General features: G+C 39.6%; 1 protein-coding gene and 1 long non-coding RNA gene across 2 annotated transcripts in view; one reads left to right on the top strand and one right to left on the bottom strand.

Moving 5' to 3' along the window:
• Positions 1–2,456: 2,456 nt before the first annotated feature.
• POLR1F (RNA polymerase I subunit F) overlaps positions 2,457–18,377 on the top strand; it is a 30,659-nt gene continuing 14,738 nt past the window's right edge. Inside the window, exon 1 of the mRNA XM_060632665.3 lies at positions 2,457–2,756. Coding sequence (XP_060488648.1) covers positions 2,503–2,756 — 254 coding nt within the window. The 5' untranslated portion in view covers positions 2,457–2,502. The remainder of the gene's footprint in view (positions 2,757–18,377) is intronic.
• The window catches only part of LOC132679257 (uncharacterized), a 101,332-nt gene continuing 90,299 nt past the window's right edge, over positions 7,345–18,377 (bottom strand). The window contains exon 3 of the long non-coding RNA XR_009610047.2: positions 7,345–7,422. This is a non-coding gene — a long non-coding RNA (uncharacterized LOC132679257). The remainder of the gene's footprint in view (positions 7,423–18,377) is intronic.

The raw sequence follows: 18,377 nt of genomic DNA, 5'->3' as shown, positions 1-18,377 counted from the left end.
TAACAATTTCAGATTTTTTATTAAAAAAAAGAAAGAACTTGCCCAATGCCACACATCTAGTAAGCGGCAGAGCCAGGACTCAGACTCAGTGTAACTCTATCACCCAAGGCTCCTTGCGTTGCACTATGTTAAACTGTTTAAAAATTGAGTATATCTTGTAACAACCAAAATCATCAACAATGGGAACCCTTGCTTGATTTTCTACTTTTTAAAGATATAAAACAATGCACACTCATTACAATAATATGTGAAAATTCACACAATTTTAAAAAGCAATTCACCCTCCAGATAACTAACACAGAATTTATACATCCAGATTCTTTTCTAATCATATAAATGTGCATATTTTCTATAAAAATCAGAGCATATGCCACAAATTAGTTTGTAATTTATTTCAGCAAACTACCAATTATTGCACATTTATATTGCTCCAGGGATTCACTGATTTTGAGGAATAGAAACTAACATAATATAGAGTGTGTGTGCGTGTTAGAGAAGAAGAGGTCAATGGTAAAAAAAGATAGTTGCAGGGACATTTTTCTCTTTTTCTTTGGGGTCAGTGGACATAGAGTCAAAGTCACATCTAACCTTCTCTCTTCTCCTTATAGAAAAGGGGTTTTCTTAGCACATGTTTGATGACTTTGACTTGACAGGGCTTTTCATGAAACAGGGAACACCAATGCCTGACTTCCCATGTCACTTTGATCAAATTTTAGACCAAAAGACAAAGGTACAGTCTATCTATAGGCCCTTGATCAAACAAAGTTTGTGGATTTGTGTGAGATGGGAGATAGGTGCGGGGAATCTCATTGTACTTGCTTCCTTCCTCCCTGCATGGTAGGTGAAACAGGTGGATTTGCTAAAGTAACGCCATAATGGTGAACATTTTTGTGTAGGCTAGATCACCTTCTCCCTCTTTCAAATCATGCAGATTGTGGATAGCAACCAACAATCAAGACAGGACTTAAAAAAAAAAAAAAACTAAAAAGTAGAAAACAATTTTTTTTATTTTTTTAAATATTTTTGAGAGAGACAGAGACAGAATGCAAGTGGGTTGGGGCAGAGAGAGAGGGAGACGCAGAATCAGAAGCAGGCTCCAGGCTCTGAGCTGTCAGCACAGAGCACGATGTGGGGCTGGAACCCATGAGCCGCGAGATCATGACCTGAGCCGAAGTTGGACGCTCAATGGACTGAGCCATCCAGGCGCCCCTAGAAAACAATTTTCAAAATCAAACAAGCAAATGTCTTACGAGCATGCAAAGGGTTATAAAACTACCCCATATTTATTTCCTACGCTTTGGCTATTTTGAGTCATAGGGGAGTTGCAGTGGTGAAGAAGACAGTTATCATGGTTCATGCCTTAGTGAGCTTGGAGTCTTTGAAGGAAGGCCAACAGGCAACTGACATAAAATTAACATAAAAACAAGTGCTTGAAGGTAGTAATTTACAAAGATGGGGGACCTAACTAATCCTTATGTGGGGGGCAGGGAGAGGTAAGGTGGTAGTAAACTGCAGAGGAACAGAATGCAGAATCTAAGCTAGAGTTTTCCCATATGAGAGAAACTACTGTATTCCCACCAGGTAGCAGAAACCGAGAAAAAGAGAGGGAGCAAGCTAAAAGTGAATGAATATGGGTGGTGACTAGCAGATAATGTAAAATGGGAAGTGTGATAAATCTAACTCCTGGGCTGACAGCAGATCCTAATATGGTCTTATAAGTAACTTAAGAGCCATGTTAAGGAATCTGTATTATCCTTAGAAAAATGGGGCATGCATGGGGACAAGTCATGGTTACATTTTCGTTTCGGAGAAGGTGCTCTGAGTGTCCTCTTGACCATCCACAGGCACTTCTGTAGTTTTGGAAGCGAGAGCGGAGAGAAGTATCCCAATAGACTGATGTTTCCTCTTTGGACCCCACAAGCCTTGGGGCTGATCTGATATTTGAGGGTACAAGAGAGGCTCCAAGGTTGACAGCTGGACTGAGCCATTTGGAAAATGGTGGTAAGATTTCCTGAGTTAGTTATTACAGAATGAAGAGAGAAGCGGGATGAGAGAGATGATGGTTTTATTTTCAGATGTATTGTATTTGAGGCATCTGGGCTGCTTTTTAGGATTGAGTTTCCTGCAGAAAATATACTCCCTAAATATATTAACATTTGTTACTGTACTGTCCACGCTTGTAAAATTTACCAAACCACGTTACTACGGGAAATTATCAAAGCGTGAATCCCTGTTATACCTACATACTAACTCTACCGAGGACGTTCGTGAAAACGTAGGTTTGCCAGCCCTGCCTTGGAGCACGTTCCAATTCGCTCAGGCTCCTAGCTACCCAGTCGAAAGAGCGGTTGCCCTCTGCTGGTCAGAAGTGCGTAATGCATCTGAAGGAGAGAAATTTCCTAGGGGCGTGCCAGCTGGCGGATGACGGAAAAACCCGGCGTCCGGAGATAGGCGGTTTTGCCTGCGTCAGCGGCGCGCGCCGCGGGAAACCTGACAGGCCGCATGGCTGCGGGTTGTTCAGAGGCTCCGCCGCCGAAGGCGGCCTCTGAGGGACCAGTGGCGGGACCGGCCGGCGTCCTGCCCTGCCTAGAGCTGCCAACCTACGCTGCCGCGTGTGCGCTGGTGAATAGCCGCTACTCCTGCCTGGTGGCGGGGCCGCACCGAAGACACATCGCGCTTTCGCCGCGCTACCTTAACAGGAAACGCACCGGTATCCGAGAACAGCTCGATGCGGAACTCCTGCGCTACTCCGAGAGGTATCAGTCTCTCCGTGTTTTCCTCCGCGGAGCGGATAACGCCATAACGTAGCTTGCCCCCCTTTCTTTTAGGCGCGGGGAGGGGGGGCGTTGCTGGTGGACGTGCTGATGGCGTCGCAGAAAAGGGGTGAATGGGAGAGAACGCGCCGGCCACCTCGAGCTTATACTCGAGATGTTATGGAGTTTCCAACTAGCTGAAATTTCCAGTGTGTCCCTAGTCGGGATCTGTTCTTACCGTTTCATGGACAAGAAGGGAAGCGTGAAGGTGAAGTGAATTGTGCGGGCGGAGCCGGTGGGGAAGCTTGTTTTAGAACTGGCGTGTATGGGGGCGCCTGGGTGGCTCAGTCGGTTAAGCGTCCGACTTCGGCTCAGGTCACGATCTCGCGGTCCGCGAGTTCGAGCCCCGCATCGGGCTCTGGGCTGATGGCTCAGAGCCTGGAGCTTGCTTCCGATTCTGTGTCTCCCTCTCTCTCTGCCCCTCCCCCGTGCATGCTGTGTCTCTGTCTCAAAAATAAATAAACGTTAAAAAATAAAAATTAAAAAAAAAAAAGAACTGGCGTCTATGGGTAAGAATAGATCAGGGCTCTGGAGACCCGGTAAGCCAGTTCTGTGTTTTCCCATTTGACAGTGGGAGTTTCGAATGCATTACTTCAACATATTGTCTCTCATTCTGTAGAAAATTGTACATATTAGTACAGTCTTTTGTTTGTAAACCATGACGAAGTTTCTGGTTTTTATTTTGGCCCTGGTATTTTCCTTGGGTTCTCGTGGGCCTGATCACGGATGAGAGAAGCAATATTTCTGTTTTGTTTTTAAGAGCAGTTTATTAAGTCTTAATTGGAGTGAAAAAAAAAACTTTGTGGTGCATTTAAGTTAATATATTCAATAGAAACTTGGAGACTCTTGGAGTTGCAAGAGTGGAGGGTCTGAGGGAGGGGGCATATGTACGTTAATACTACTAAAGACTACTTTGTCTCGAAAGCAAGGGTTCTAAAACGAGGGTGAGTGGAATCCCTAGGGATTCCTTGTTGCTCTTAAGGAATTTCATGACCCTCCCTCCTCCCCTCTGGGAAATTTCCTTTCAGTTTTCTTGGGCAAAGTACCCAAGTGTTCACTTTCTCAAGGGATCCTGAACAAGTTAAGGAATCAAGCAGGTCTAGAATGTACAGCTTACTCCAAACACCTACACCCACTTTTGTGCCTATTTTGTACATAAGGGACTTGGGATTAAAAAAACAAAACAAAACAAAAAACCAAGATCCCTGTTTGAAGAAACTGTAATCTCTAGTAAAGATACAAATGTAAGCCAGGTAAATCCAATGAAGTGTTAAAATTTGCCAGAAACAAAGTAAGTTATACTGAAAGAGTAGTGAATTTGATATTAGGACCTTTTTTGAGAACAACTTAATAGGAGAAAGGTTCTTTGTGATGGTAGTATTCAAGGGAAAAGGTGTGGCATAAACAAATGGATAGTAGATATAAAATAGACTGCTTCGGTCAGAGAATTGTAAGTACTATATAATTGGAGTAAGGTTTATTTTAGGGGAAGGACATTGTGTGCAGTTGGAGAGAGGAGGGCAAAGACAGCTTGGGGGACAACTCAGGATGACCATTTTGCTTATTTCCTCCTGTCTACTAGGTTTTTGTTTTTTAACCTTTTTCTGTTTGCTTAAGCAGACTTAGCACTTCATCCTTTCAGTGTGCCCCCCAACTCCGAAACTTGGTGCACTCTGGAGAGAGTAGTACGAATCTGTGATCTCCGGGACATAATCAGACACACAGTTCAAGAAACCACACTTGGTAGCATTAGCTGATGGCTTAAGGAAGGTGAGACTGTAGACACGGAGACCAGCTAAGAGACTGTTGCAGTTGTCCAAGAGAAAAATGATAAGAGAGTATGGGTTTGAAAGACTTAAGGATATAAATATGGTCCTAAAATCTGGGAAGAGGCAACTGTTTGATGTATTTTACCACTTACTGTAACCAATCAGTGCCTCCACTTGATAGGCTAGGGGGAAGCCACCTGAAGTGTCTCCCGTCAGAGCCCTTATACCAGAGATACAAGGAACCAGTTGAACAATAATTTTTGTAACCGAACGATACAGTGTGACTATGTGGAGCAGGTTGCACTCTGAGCAGATCAAGACTGCGCACTCTCCACCCTCCTCCCCCACCCCCACCATTACTTGTGGGCTGTGGTTAAGACTCTGGCTTACTCAGTGCTGATAAAGCAGCACACATTAACTGTGTATTTCTAAGTAGGGACAGAACATGGAACATACCAACAATTGTAATGTCAGTCAACCACTTATGTATGGTTAGATTTACAGATTTCGGGGCCATCCTATAGAATCAGGAGGACTTGCTTCTCTTTTTGTAAGAAACAAGGAAAAGAGAGTGTTGGAAGGTGGAGGATGCACAATAAAGTATCCCCTAAACTGAGAAGGCACTTTGAGATTAGAAAACAAAACAGGTGACTCCATACAGTTTACACAGAGTTTTATTCAGGGTAACTTACTGACCCCAGGGGATTGGGCAGGTGATGATCCAAGTAGCTGCACAGCTGTTCTTCACAAAGTCTAGACCTCAGTCCACAGATTTTATAGAGTGTGAAGGGATGTGCAGAGGGCACTGTGGTGAGGTCACAGGGTTTAACACTTAACAGACCCTGTGGCACCACATGTACTCCAAATGATCGGGGAGGAAAGTACATTACCTCTACTAGTTACCTAAACAACTTTAGGGAAGATCACAACAAACCTTCCCATATTCTGGTCAGGGCATACCTAAACCTCCAGGGGGCCCGGGACATGTAGCCCTGAGGGAGGTGATGGCCTGGACGTGAACAGGATGGAGGGTCCAACCTGGAGTCAGTATTGTCAGCATTGGTATGCTTTACCCGCAACATGTTTATGGCCCGTGCAGTCTTTACATGACATTCTTCCATGATGGCCCAAGAGCAAGATGTTGAGAGTTAGTTGGCTTGCATACCTATGTCACAGCAGTAATATAAATGGCCACATGAGGTTAATATACCTATAAAAGAAAACATTTAGTAGTTCCCCAGTGACTTGGTAAAGAGGTGAGTCATCAAGTGAAGGTATCAGCAGAAGAGATCCTCTCCAAAGACCCAGCCTCGAAGTGATTGTGAATTTGACCTTAAGTTATGGCTCACAAGAGGGAGACGGTTCCTGAGGCAACAGGGACAGAGGGACATCAACAGTGCCAGGCTGGAGCAGTAGGACAGATGTTTCAAAGTGAGTAGACATGGCAAAGCTTCATTTAGCAACAACACAGTAGCTGTTTGGTCTCCATGGCAGCCTGACTTTTCATCATTCCTCACTCTTGAGTGACAGGGACGACTCCAGCTACTTCCTGCTGAAAAGGGGCATAGATCAGGATTCAAGGAGTGAAACTGTCTTTCATCCAGTTACAGGTAGCCCCTGGTATTATTACGTTGAGCCCTTTATCCTTCATAGAGCCATTTTTTTTGAACTCTAATGTGTAGTCTTCGCTTCTTATTACACATTTCATAATGAAGTAAATCAGGTCAGTTCAGTTAAACAGTTGTCTCATGGCTTTCAGTCAGGTCTATAGTGTGTAAGTAGTCAGGCAGAAAATTATCCAAATAATCAAGGAAATCATTAGAAGTCAGGATCCAGCTAGTATGGTAAACAAGAAACATGCAAGGACAATTAGAACTAGAATCTTACACCCATAGAGGTATGTTACTGAAACATAGTTTTTTCTCTCCAAAATCACCCTCATTTCCATCAACAATAGCCAAAATAAGACTAATATGTTTGTAAAACAAGTCCATTTTTCACAAATTTGGCCCAAATATTTTTGTAAGTACAGCAAGAATAGTAACTGGCCTTACATGTTCTCTCAGATCTGCTTTGCTGGAACTTTTTTTTCATAAGGAATTTCAGATCGAGCTTTTGAAAGCCTTTCAAGGCAAAGAGCCAAACCAAATACTTGCCATCAGACTCGCTTGTAATAACTAAAGAAATGAAATGCTCCCTCGCTTTTCGGGGTCCCCCAAATATTCTGAGGTTCCTGAGCCTGCCAGGAAGTGACCTTCCTTACCTAACCTCGTAAGGCTCCAGGAACCTTGTAAGCATGGTACCAGCCAGGGCAGTTATTCTAGGGGGCTTCCTTGGCACCATAAAGTCAACCTTAGTTCCTTAGCTTTCTGGTCATATCTGAGTCTATGCATGTCTTTCTCAAATGTGACATTCTAGTCAAAGCCATGGTAATAGAATCAGTTTCTCTAATGGTGACCTGTTACAAGAAATTCTTACTGAATTTATGCAAATAACTTAAGTGCCATGAGGGTAAGAATACTCACCAAGAGTTTGTGAATTCAGGAGGGATCAGGTAGGGGGAAAAAGATAAAATGTTTTTTAAAATCCCAAAGAGCAAACATTAGATAATCAGTGATGTTTCAAACGAGTCATAAAAACTGTAATAATCTTCCTTGATTCCTTTAGTCATGTTATTAATTCTTGTTCAGTTTGAGTATGGTTTTCCCGTTCCCAGAAATTCTTATTTGGCTTAGTTTTATTATCTTAAGGGTATCACAAACCTGTGTTTGTCAAGAGTCCTCTCTATGAATGTCCTTGAAGGTGAAACACATTTGTAGGAGTACAAATCAGAACAGTAACTGTAAATAACAAAGGACTCAAAAATGAGCATGGTTAAAGATGTGATGAGAGTTCATTATAGTGTAATGAACATTATAGTTGATAAGGAAATTTGGTTACTTCTGGGATAGACAATACTTCAATACTTAGAATTACAAGTAATGATTATTGGGATTTTGGGATTTCATGGCATTCACTTATGCAGTAGAACCTTAAAAGGTTTCTGACAATGCTTCCCATGTAGTTTAACATACCATAATAAATAAGCCTGATTAGTTAAAAAGACTTAATTTAGAATTTGAATTTTGGGAAATTTGTTAAAAATATCAAAGTTTTAAAGCACATGCTGAATGGTGCGCCTGGGTGGCTCAGTTGGTTAAGTGTCTGACTTTGGCTCAGGTTACGATCTCCGTCAGGTTCCTGAGTTCAAGCCCTGCGTCAGGCTCTGTGCTGACAGCTAAGAGCCTGGAGCGTGCTTTGGATTCCATGTCTCCCTCTCTCTCTACCCCTCCCTTGCCCATGCTCTGTCTTTCTCTCTCTCTCAAAAATAAACGGGTGCCGGGTGGCTCAGTTGGTTAAGCGTCCAACTTTGGCTCAGGTCACGGTCTCACGGTTCATGAGGTCGAGCCCTGTGTTGGGCTCTGTTCACAGCTCAGAGCCTGGAGCCTGCTTTGGATTCTGTGTCTCCCTCTCTCTCTGCCCCTCCTCCTCTCCGCGTGCGCGCGCGCGCGCGCTCTCTCTCTCTCTGTCTCTCTCAAAAATGAATAAATGATTAAAAAAAATTTTTTTAAAGCACACTCTTAAGAAGAAACACAAATCATTAAAAACGTAAAACTTATTTAACCTAGGTGGCAATAAGAGATTCTAAAGGCATATACAGAAGGTTACATAGTTGTTAGCAGAACTTAGCTCTTTTAGTATTGATGAGATTTAAATTTATTAAGTAAAGACCTGATAGCAAACTTTGTATTTTCAGGGCAGATAAAGGAAAAACCTTGTACTTTTTTCTGTCAAAAACAGACCAATATTCCAGGATAATCCTCATTTCAACAGAGAGAAAAACCAAACTCCAATCATGAACCAGTATATTTTTAAAACTCATTAATTCCAGTCTTTGTCCTGACCACACATTCTTTAGCAAAGATTCCTTTTTCACAGACTTTCTACAACTTTTTTTTTTTTTTTTTAACATTCATATTTTCTCCAGTTTTCCCTTTCTAACAGTCTCATTTTAGGTCAAATTCCTTTCTTTTTCCTCAACAAAAATGTATTCCCATTTCTCAGAATTTTCTTAACAAAAACACATGTTATTTTCCTTGCGCACAGAGTGCTTCCTTCATTATTTCCAGTAGTCTTAATGACATTTGTTAGAATTCTTAATGCTTAGAAACTACTTTCTAGTGAAAACTAAATAGTAAGCAATATTAGTTTCAGGTTTACCATAGTGATTTGAGAGGTCTACATACTACTAAATACTCATCCTGATAAGTTCACTCTTAATTCCCTTTATCTATTTCACCCACCCCCTTCACCTACCTCCCCTGTGGTAACCGTCAGTTCTAAGTAGTTGAGTCTGTTTTTTGGTCTCTTTTCTTCTTTGTTCATTTGTTTCTCAAATTCTGCATATGAGTGAAATCATATGGTATTTGTCTCTCTCTAACTTATTTCACTTACCATTATCCCCTCTAGATCTATCCATGTTGTTGCAAGTGACAAGATTTCATTCTTTTTCATGGCAGAATAATACTCCATTGAGTATATATACCACTTCTTTAACAGTTCACCTATTGGTGAACACTCAGACTACTTGCGTAATTTGGCTGTCATCAGTCATGATGCAGTAAACACATGGGTGCGTGTATCTTTTCACATTACTGTTTTTGTATTCTTTGGGTAAACACCCATTGGTAGAAATACTAAATCATGTGGTAATTCTGTTTTTAAATTTTTAAGCAACTTCCATACTGTTTTCCACAGTGGCTGCACCAGTTTGATTTCCAACAAAGGTGTGTGAGGGTTCCTTTTCTTCCACATCCTTCCCAACACTTGTTTCCTATATTTTTTATTATGGCCGTCGGGATGACAAGTGTGAAGTGTTATGCTACTGTTGGTTTGATTTGCATTTCCTTGATGATGAATGATGTTGAGCATATTTTTATGTGTCTGTTGGCCATCTCTGTATCTTCTTTGGAAAAATGTCTCTTCATACCTTCTTCCCATTTTTTAATTGGATTATTTGTCTTTTTTATGTAAAGTTATATAAATCCTTATGTATTTTGGATATGAACCCTTAATCTGGTATGCCATTAGCAAATAACTTTTCCCATTCCATAGATTGTCTTTAGTTTTGTTGATTGTTTCCCTGGCTCTGCAGAAGCTTTTTTTTTTAATATATGAAATTTATTGTCAAATTGGTTTCCATACAACACCCAGTGTTCATCCCAAAAGATGCCCTCTTCAGTACCCATCACCCACCCTCCCCTCCCTCCCACCCCCCATCAGCCCTCAGTTTATTCTCAGTTTTTAAGAGTCTATTATGCTTTGGCTCTCTCCCACTCTAACCTTTTTTTTTTTTTTTTCCTTCCCCTCCCCCATGGGTTCCTGTTAAGTTTCTCAGGATCCACATAAGAGTGAACACATATGGTATCTGTCTTTCTCTGTATGGCTTATTTTACTTAGCATCACACTTTCCAGTTCCATCCACGTTGCTACAAAGGGCCATATTTCATTCTTTCTCATTGCCACGTAGTACTCCATTGTGTATATAAACCACAATTTCTTTATCCATTCATCAGTTGATGGACATTTAGGCTCTTTCCATAATTTGGCTATTGTTGAGAGTGCTGCTATAAACATTGGGGTACAAGTGCCCCTATGCATCAGCACTCCTGTATCCCTTGGATAAATTCCTAGCAGTGCTATTGCTGGGTCATAGGGTAGGTCTATTTTTAATTTTCTGAGGAACCTCCACACTGCTTTCCAGTGCGGCTGCACCAATTTGCATTCCCACCAACGGTGCAAGAGGGTTCCCGTTTCTCCACATCCTCGCCAACATCTATAGTCTCCTGATTTGTTCATTTTGGCCACTCTGACTGGTGTGAGGTGATATCTGAGTGTGGTTTTGATTTGTATTTCCCTGATGAGGAGTGATGTTGAGCATCTTTTCATGTGCCTGTTGGTCATCTGGATGTCTTCTCAAGTGTCTATTCATGTTTTCTGCCCATTTCTTTACTGGATTATTTGTTTTTCGGGTGTGAGCTCTTTATAGATTTTGGATACTAGCCCTTTGTCTGATATGTCATTTGCAAATATATTCCCATTCCGTTGGTTGCCTTTTAGTTTTGTTGGTTGTTTCCTTTGCTGTGCAGAAGCTTTTTATCTTCAGGAGGTCCCAATAGTTCATTTTTGCTTTTAATTCCCTTGCCTTTGGGGATGTGTCAAGTAAGAAATTGCTACGGCTGAGATCAGAGAGGTCTTTTCCTGCTTTCTCCTCTAGGGTTTTGATGGTTTCCTGTCTCGCATTCAGGTCCTTTATCCATTTTGAGTTTATTTTTGTGAATGGTGTAAGAAAGTGGTCTAGTTTCATTCTTCTGCATGTTGCTGTCCAGTTCTCCCAGCACCATTTGTTAAAGAGACTGTCTTTTTTCCATTGGATATTCTTTCCTGCTTTGTCAAAGATTAGTTGGTCATATATTTGTGGGTCTAGGTCTGGGGTTTCTATTCTATTCCACTGGTCTATGTGTCTGTTTTTGTGCCAGTATCATGCTGTCTTGATGATTACAGCTTTGTAGTAGAGGCTAAAGTCTGGGATTGTGATGCCTCCTGCTTTGGTCTTCTTCTTCAAAATTACTTTGGCTATTCGGGGCCTTTTGTGGTTCCATATGAATTTTGGAATTGCTTGTTCTAGCTTCGAGAAGAATGCTGGTGCAATTTTGATTGGGATTGCATTGAATGTGTAGATAGCTCTGGGTAGTATTGACATTTTTACAATATTTATTCTTCCAACCCATGAGCACAGAATGTCTTTCCATTTCTTTATAACTTCTTCAATTTCCTTCATAAGCTTTCTATAGTTTTCAGCATACAGATCTTTTACATCTTTGGTTAGATTTATTCCTAGGTATTTTATGCCTCTTGGTGCAATTGTGAATGGGATCAGTTTCTTTATTTGTCTTTCTGTTGCTTCATTGTTAGTGTATAAGAATGCAACTGATTTCTGTACATTGATTTTGTATCCTGCAACTTTGCTGAATTCATGTATCAGTTCTAGCAGACTTTTGGTGCAGTCTGTTGGGTTTTCCCTGTATAATACCATGTCATCTGCAAAAAGTGAAAGCTTGACTTCATCTTTGCCAATTGGATGCCTTTGATTTCCTTTTGTTGTCTGATTGCTGATGGTAGCACTTCCAACACTATGTTAAACAACAGTGGTGAGAGTGGACATCCCTGTCGTGTTCCTGATCTCAGGGAAAAAGCTCTCAGTTTTTCCCCATTGAGGATGATATTAGCTGTGGGCTTTTCATAAATGGCTTTTATGATGTTTAAGTATGTTCCTTCTATCCCGACTTTCTCGAGGGTTTTTATTAAGAAAGGATGCTGAATTTTGTCAGATGCTTTTTCTGCATCAATTGACAGGATCATATGGTTCTTATCTTTTCTTTCATTAATGTGATGTATCACGTTGATTGATTTGCGAATATTGAACCAGCCCTGCATCCCAGGAACGAATCCCACTTGATCATGGTGAATAATTCTTTTTATATGCTGTTGAATTCGATTTGCTGGTATCTTATTGAGAATTTTTGCCTCCATATTCATCAGGGATATTGGCCTCTAGTTCCCTTTTTTTACTGGGTCTCTGTCTGGTTTAGGAATCAAAGTCATACTGGCTTCATAGAATGAGTTTGGAAGTTTTCCTTCCCTTTCTATTTTTTGGAATAGCTTGAGAAGGATAGGTATTATCTCTGCTTTAAACGTCTGGTAGAACTCCCCTGGGAAGCCATCTGGTCCTGGACTCTTATTTGTTGGGAGATTTTTGATGACTGATTCAATTTCTTCGCTGGTTATGGGTCTGTTCAAGCTTTCTATTTCCTCCTGGTTGAGTTTTGGAAGCGTGTGGGTGTTTAGGAATTTGTCCATTTCTTCCAGGTTGTCCAGTTTGTTAGAATATAATTTTTCATAGTATTCCCTGATAATTGCTTGTATCTCTGAGGGGTTGGTTGTAATAATTCCATTTTCATTCATGATTTTATCTATTTGGGTCATCTTTCTTTTCTTTTTGAGAAGCCTGGCTAGAGGTTTATCAATTTTGTTTATTTTTTCAAAAAACCAACTCTGGTTTCATTGATCTGCTCTACAGTTTTTTTAGAGAGGACAGCAGAGAATCTATTGCTACAGAGATCAAGGGACTGAGGAACAGACAGGAGGAGCTAAAAAATGCTATAAATGACCTGCAAAATAAAATGGAAACAAACACAGCTCAGATTGAAGAGGCAGAGGAGAGAATAGGTGAACTAGAAGAAAAAATTATGGAAAAAGGAAGCTGAGAAAAAGATAAAAAAATCCAGTAGTATGAGGGGAAAATTAGAGAACTAAGTGATGCACTAAGGAGAAATAATCTACGCATAATTGGTATTCCAGAGGAGGAAGACAGAGGGAAAGGTGCTGAAGGTGTACTTGAAGAAATAATAGCTGAAAACTTCCCTGATCTGGGGGAGGAAAAAGGCACTGAAATCCAAGAGGCACAGAGAACTCCCTTCAGACGTAACTTGAATCGATCTTCTGCATGACATATCATAATGAAACTGGCAAAATGCAAGGATAAAGAGAAAATTCTGAAAGCAGCTAGGGATAAACATGCTCTAACATATAAGGGGAGACCAATAAGACTCCTGACGGATCTCTCTACTGAAACTTCTTGGCAGGCCAGAAAGGAATGGCAGGAAATCTTCAATGTGATGAACAGAAAAACTATGCAGCCGAGAATCCTTTGTCCAGCAAATCTGTCATTTAGAATAGAAGGAGAGATAAAGGTCTTCCCAAACAAACAAAAACTAAAGGAATTCGTCACCACTAAACCAGCCCTACAAGAGATCCTAAGGGGGATCCTGTGAGACAAAGTACCAGAGACATCGCTACAAGCACGAACCCTACAGACATCACAATGACTCTAAACTCATATCTTTCTATAACAACACTGAATGTAAATGGACTAAATGCACCAACCAAAAGACATAGGGTATCAGAATGGATAAAAAACCAAGACCCATCTATTTGCTGTCTACAGGAGACTCATTTTAGACCTGAGGACACCTTCAGATTGAGAGTGAGGGGATGGAGAACTATTTATCATGCTACTGGAAGTCAAAAGAGAGCTGGAGTAGCCATACCTATATCAGACAAACTAGACTTTAAATTAAAGGCTGTAACAAGAGATGAAGAAGGACATTATATAATAATTACAGGGTCTATCCATCAGGAAGAGCTAACAATTATAAATGTCTATATGCCGAATACGGGAGCCCCCAAATATATAAAACAATTACAAACATAAGCAACCTTATTGATAAGAATGTGGTCATTGCAGGGGACTTTAACACCCCACTTACAACAATGGATAGATTATCTAGACACGTGGTCAATAAAGAAACAAGGGCCCTGAATGATACATTGGATCAGATGGACTTGACAGATATATTTAGAACTCTGCATCCCAAAGCAACAGACTGATACTTTCCTCTCGAGTGCACATGGAACATTCTCCAAGATAGATCACATACTGGGTCACAAAACAGCCCTTCATAAGTATACAAGAATTGAGATCATACCATGCATACTTTCAGACCACAATGCTATGAAGCTTGAAATCAACCACAAGAAAAAGTCTGGAAAACCTCCAAAAGCTTGGAGGTTAAAGAACACCCTACTAAAGAATGAATGGGTCAACCAGGCAATTAGAGAAGAAGTTAAAAAATATATGGAAACAAACGAAAATGAAAATACAACAATCCAAATGCTTTGGGATGCAGCGAAGGCAGTCCTGAGAGGAAAATACATTGCAATCCAGGCCTATCTCAAGAAACGAGAAAAATCCCAAATACAAAATCTAACAGCCCACCTAAAGGAAATAGAAGCAGAACAGCAAAGACAGCCTAAACCCAGCAGAAGAAGAGAAATAATAAAGATCAGAGCAGAAATAAACAATATAGAATGCAGAAGCTTTTGAGTTTGATGTAGTCTCAGTAGTTTATTTTTGCTTTTGTTTGCCTTGCCTTGGGAGACATATCGAGAAAAATGTTGCTAGGGTTGATGCCAGAAAAATGACTCCCTGTGCACTTCTCTAGGATTTTTATGGTTTCAAGTCTCACATTTTGGTCCTTAATCCAGTTTGAGTTTGTGTGTATGGTTTAAGAAAGTGGACCAATTTCATTGTTTCACATGTAGTTGTCTGGTTTTCCAACACCATTTGTTGAAGAGACTGTTTTTTTTCCCCATTGTATATTTTTGCCTCCTTTATTTAAGATTAATTGACCATATTATGGGTTTGTTTCTAGGGTATCTATTCTGTTCCTTTGATCTTAGGAACAAGATGTGTGTTTTTTTGTGCCACTACCATACTGTTTTGATTACTGTAGTTTTGTAGTATAACTTGAAATCTAGGATTGTGGTACCTCCAGTTGTGTTTTTCTTTTTCAAGATTGCTTTTGTTGTTTGGGGTCATTTGTGATTCCATAGAAATTTTAGAATTGTTTGTTATAGTTCTGTAAAAAAATTCTGTTGGGATTTTGAAAGGGATTGCATTAAATTTATAGATTGCTTTGGATACTATGGACATTTTAACAATATTGATTCTTTCAGTCTGTGAGCGTGGAATGTCTTTCCACTTGTGTTGGGTTCAATTTCTTTCATCAGTGTTTTTTTTAAAAAAAAATTTTTTTTTAATGTTTATTTTTGATAGAAACAAAGTGTGAGCAGGAGCGGGGCAGAGAGAGAGGGAGACAGAATCCGAAGCAAGCTCCAGGCTCTGAGCTGTCAGCACAGAGCCCAGTGCAGGGCTCAAACTCACAAACTGTGAGATTATGACCTGAGCCAAAATTGGACACTTAACTGATTGAACCACCCAGGCTCCCCTTTCATCAATGTTTTATAGTCTTCAGAGTACAGGTATTTCATCTCCTTGGTTATGTTTATTCCTAGTTTATTCATTATTTATGGTGCAATCATAAGTGGGATTGTTTTCTTAATGTCTTTATGTTACTTCAGTATTAGTGTATGGAAACAAAACAGATTCTATATATTGATTTTGTATACTGTGACCTTAATGAATTCATTTATCAGTTCTAGTAGGTTTTTGGTGGAGTGTTTCAGGTTTTCTGTATATAGTATCATGTACAAATGGTGAAATTTTTGCCTCTTCCTTACCAATTTGGATGCCTTTTATTTCTTTTCATTGTCTGATTGCTATGGCTAGCACTTCCAGAACAGAGTAGTGATAGCAGACATCTTTGTCTTGTTCCTGATCTTAGTGGGAAAGTTCTTGGTTTTTCACCATTAAGTATGATGTTAGCTGTGGGTTTTTCTCATATGGCCTTTGTTATGTTAAGGTATGTTCCCTCTAACCTACTTTGTTCGGGTTTTTCCTCATGCATGGATGTAGCACTTTGTTAAATGCCTTTTCTGCATTATTTGAAATGATAGCATTTTTATCCTTCCTCTTTTTGATGGGGTTATCACACTGACTTGTAAATACTGAGTCTTTTGATCATGGTGAATAAATTTTTTAAAAGTATTGATGTATTCACTTCGCTAATAATTTTGTTGAGGGATTTTGCATTTTTGTCTTCTTTAAATGTTTGATAGAATTCATCTGTGAAGCCATTTGGTCCTGGACTTTTGTTTGTTGGGAGTTTTTTAGATTATTCATTCAGTTTCATTGCTGGTAATCAATCTGTTCAAATTTTCTACTTTGTTGAGTTTTGGGCAGTTGTATGTTTCTAGGAGGTTACCTATTCTAGGTTGTCTAATTTGTTGGCATACAGTTTTAAGTAATCTCTTAAAATCTTTTGTATTTCTGTGATGTTGGTATTTCCCTTTCAATTCTGATTTTGTTTGAGTTCTCTTTTTGTCTCTTTCTTGATGAGTGTGGCTAAAGGTTTATCAATTTTGTTGATCCTGTTAATGACCAGGTCTCGGTTTCATCTGTTCCATTTTTTTTTAATTTCTCTTTTGTTTGTTTATGCCCTAAACTTTATTATTTCCTTCCTGCTACCAGTTTGGGGTTTTGTTTGTTTTTTTTCTGGCTCCTTTGGGTTTAAGATTAGGTTGTTTGAGATTTTTTTCTTGTTTCTTGAGGTAGGCCTGTATTTCTATAAACTTCTCTCTTAGAACACCTTTTACAGCATCCCAAAAACATCCCAAAATGTTTTTCATTTCATTTTCATTTTATTTTCATTCACTGCATTTTCATTTTAATTGATCTCCATGTATTTTTTGATTTCTTTGATTTCTTGGCTGACCCATTCAGTTTAGTAGCCTCTTATGTAGTTTCCATGCATTTGTGTTCTTTTTAGGTTTTTTCTTGTGGTTGATTTCTACTTTGATAGCATTAAGGTTGGAAAAGATTCATAATATGACTTCAGTCTTTTTTAATTTTTTGAGTCTTGTTTTGTGGGCTAACATATCTCTTTTGGAGAACTCTCTGTGTGCATTTGAAAAGAATGTGTATTCCCTGTTACAGGATTGAATGTTCTGAATAGATCCAAAAGATATATCTGTTCTAATGTGTCATTCAGAGCCACTGTTTTCTTGTTGATTTTCTGTTTGGATAATGGAGGTGGGGTGTTAAAGACCTCTACTATTGTCGTATTATTATATTACTATTGATTACTTCCTTTATGTTTGTTATTATGTTTAGTGGTGATGAATTTCTTTCACTTAGGTTGGGAAAGTCTTTATCTCTCCTTTTATTCTGAATGATAGCCTTGCTGGATAGAGTATCCTTGTTGCAGGTTTTCTTTTAACAGCACTTTTAATGTATCAAGCCACTCCCTTCTGGTCTAAAGGGTTTCTGCTGAAAAACCCTCTGTTAGCCTTATGAAGTTTCTTGTGTATAACTTTTCTTTTCTCTTGCTGCTTTTTAAATTCTCTCTTTATCATTACTTTTTGCCATTTTAATTACTGCATGTCTTGGTATGGACATCTTTGGTTTGCTTTTGTTACGGGCTCTCTCTGCCTCCTGGATCTGGTTGTCTGTTTCCTTCCCCAGATTCGGAAAGTTTTCAGCTATTACTTCTTCTTTTTGCTCCCTGTGTCTCACTTCTCCTTCTGGGGTCCTTATTAATGCAAATGTTATTATGCTTGATAGTGTCCTGAGTTCCTTTAATCTATTTTCAGTTTTTATTATCCATTTCATTCCTGTTCCATCTTGATGGCTTTCCATCATGCTTTCCTGTAGATCACTGACCCATTCTATTTTCTCTAGCTGTTATTTATTCCCTGTAGTGTATTTTTAATTTTAGTTACTGAGTTCTTCATGTCTAATTGTTTTTTTTTATGTTTTTTTGAAGTATAATTTATTGTCAAATTGGCTTACATACAACACCCAGTGCTCATCCCAACAAGTGCCCTCCTCAATGCCCATCACCTACTTTCCCCTCTCCCCACCCCCCATCAACCCTCAGTTTATTCTCTGTAATTAAGAGTTTCTTATGGTTTGCCTCCCTCCCTCTCTGTTTGTAACTATTTTTTCCCCTTCCCTTCCCCCATGGTCTTCTGTTGAGTTTCTCAAGATCCACATTTGAGTGAAAACATATGGTATCTGTCTTTCTCTGACTTATTTCACTTAGCATAATACTTCCACTTCCATCCATGTTGCTGCAAATGGCATGATTTCATTCCTTGTCATTGCTAAGTAGTATTCCATTGTGTATATAAACCACATCTTCTTTATCCATTCATCAGTTGATGGACATTTGGG

This window comes from Panthera onca, chromosome A2 (genome assembly GCF_046562875.1).
Source record: "Panthera onca isolate mPanOnc1 chromosome A2, mPanOnc1 haplotype 2, whole genome shotgun sequence".
Classification (NCBI taxonomy): domain Eukaryota; kingdom Metazoa; phylum Chordata; class Mammalia; order Carnivora; family Felidae; genus Panthera; species Panthera onca.
The sequence above is the reverse complement of the archived record's forward strand: the minus strand, read 5'-3'. Positions and strand labels throughout refer to the sequence as shown.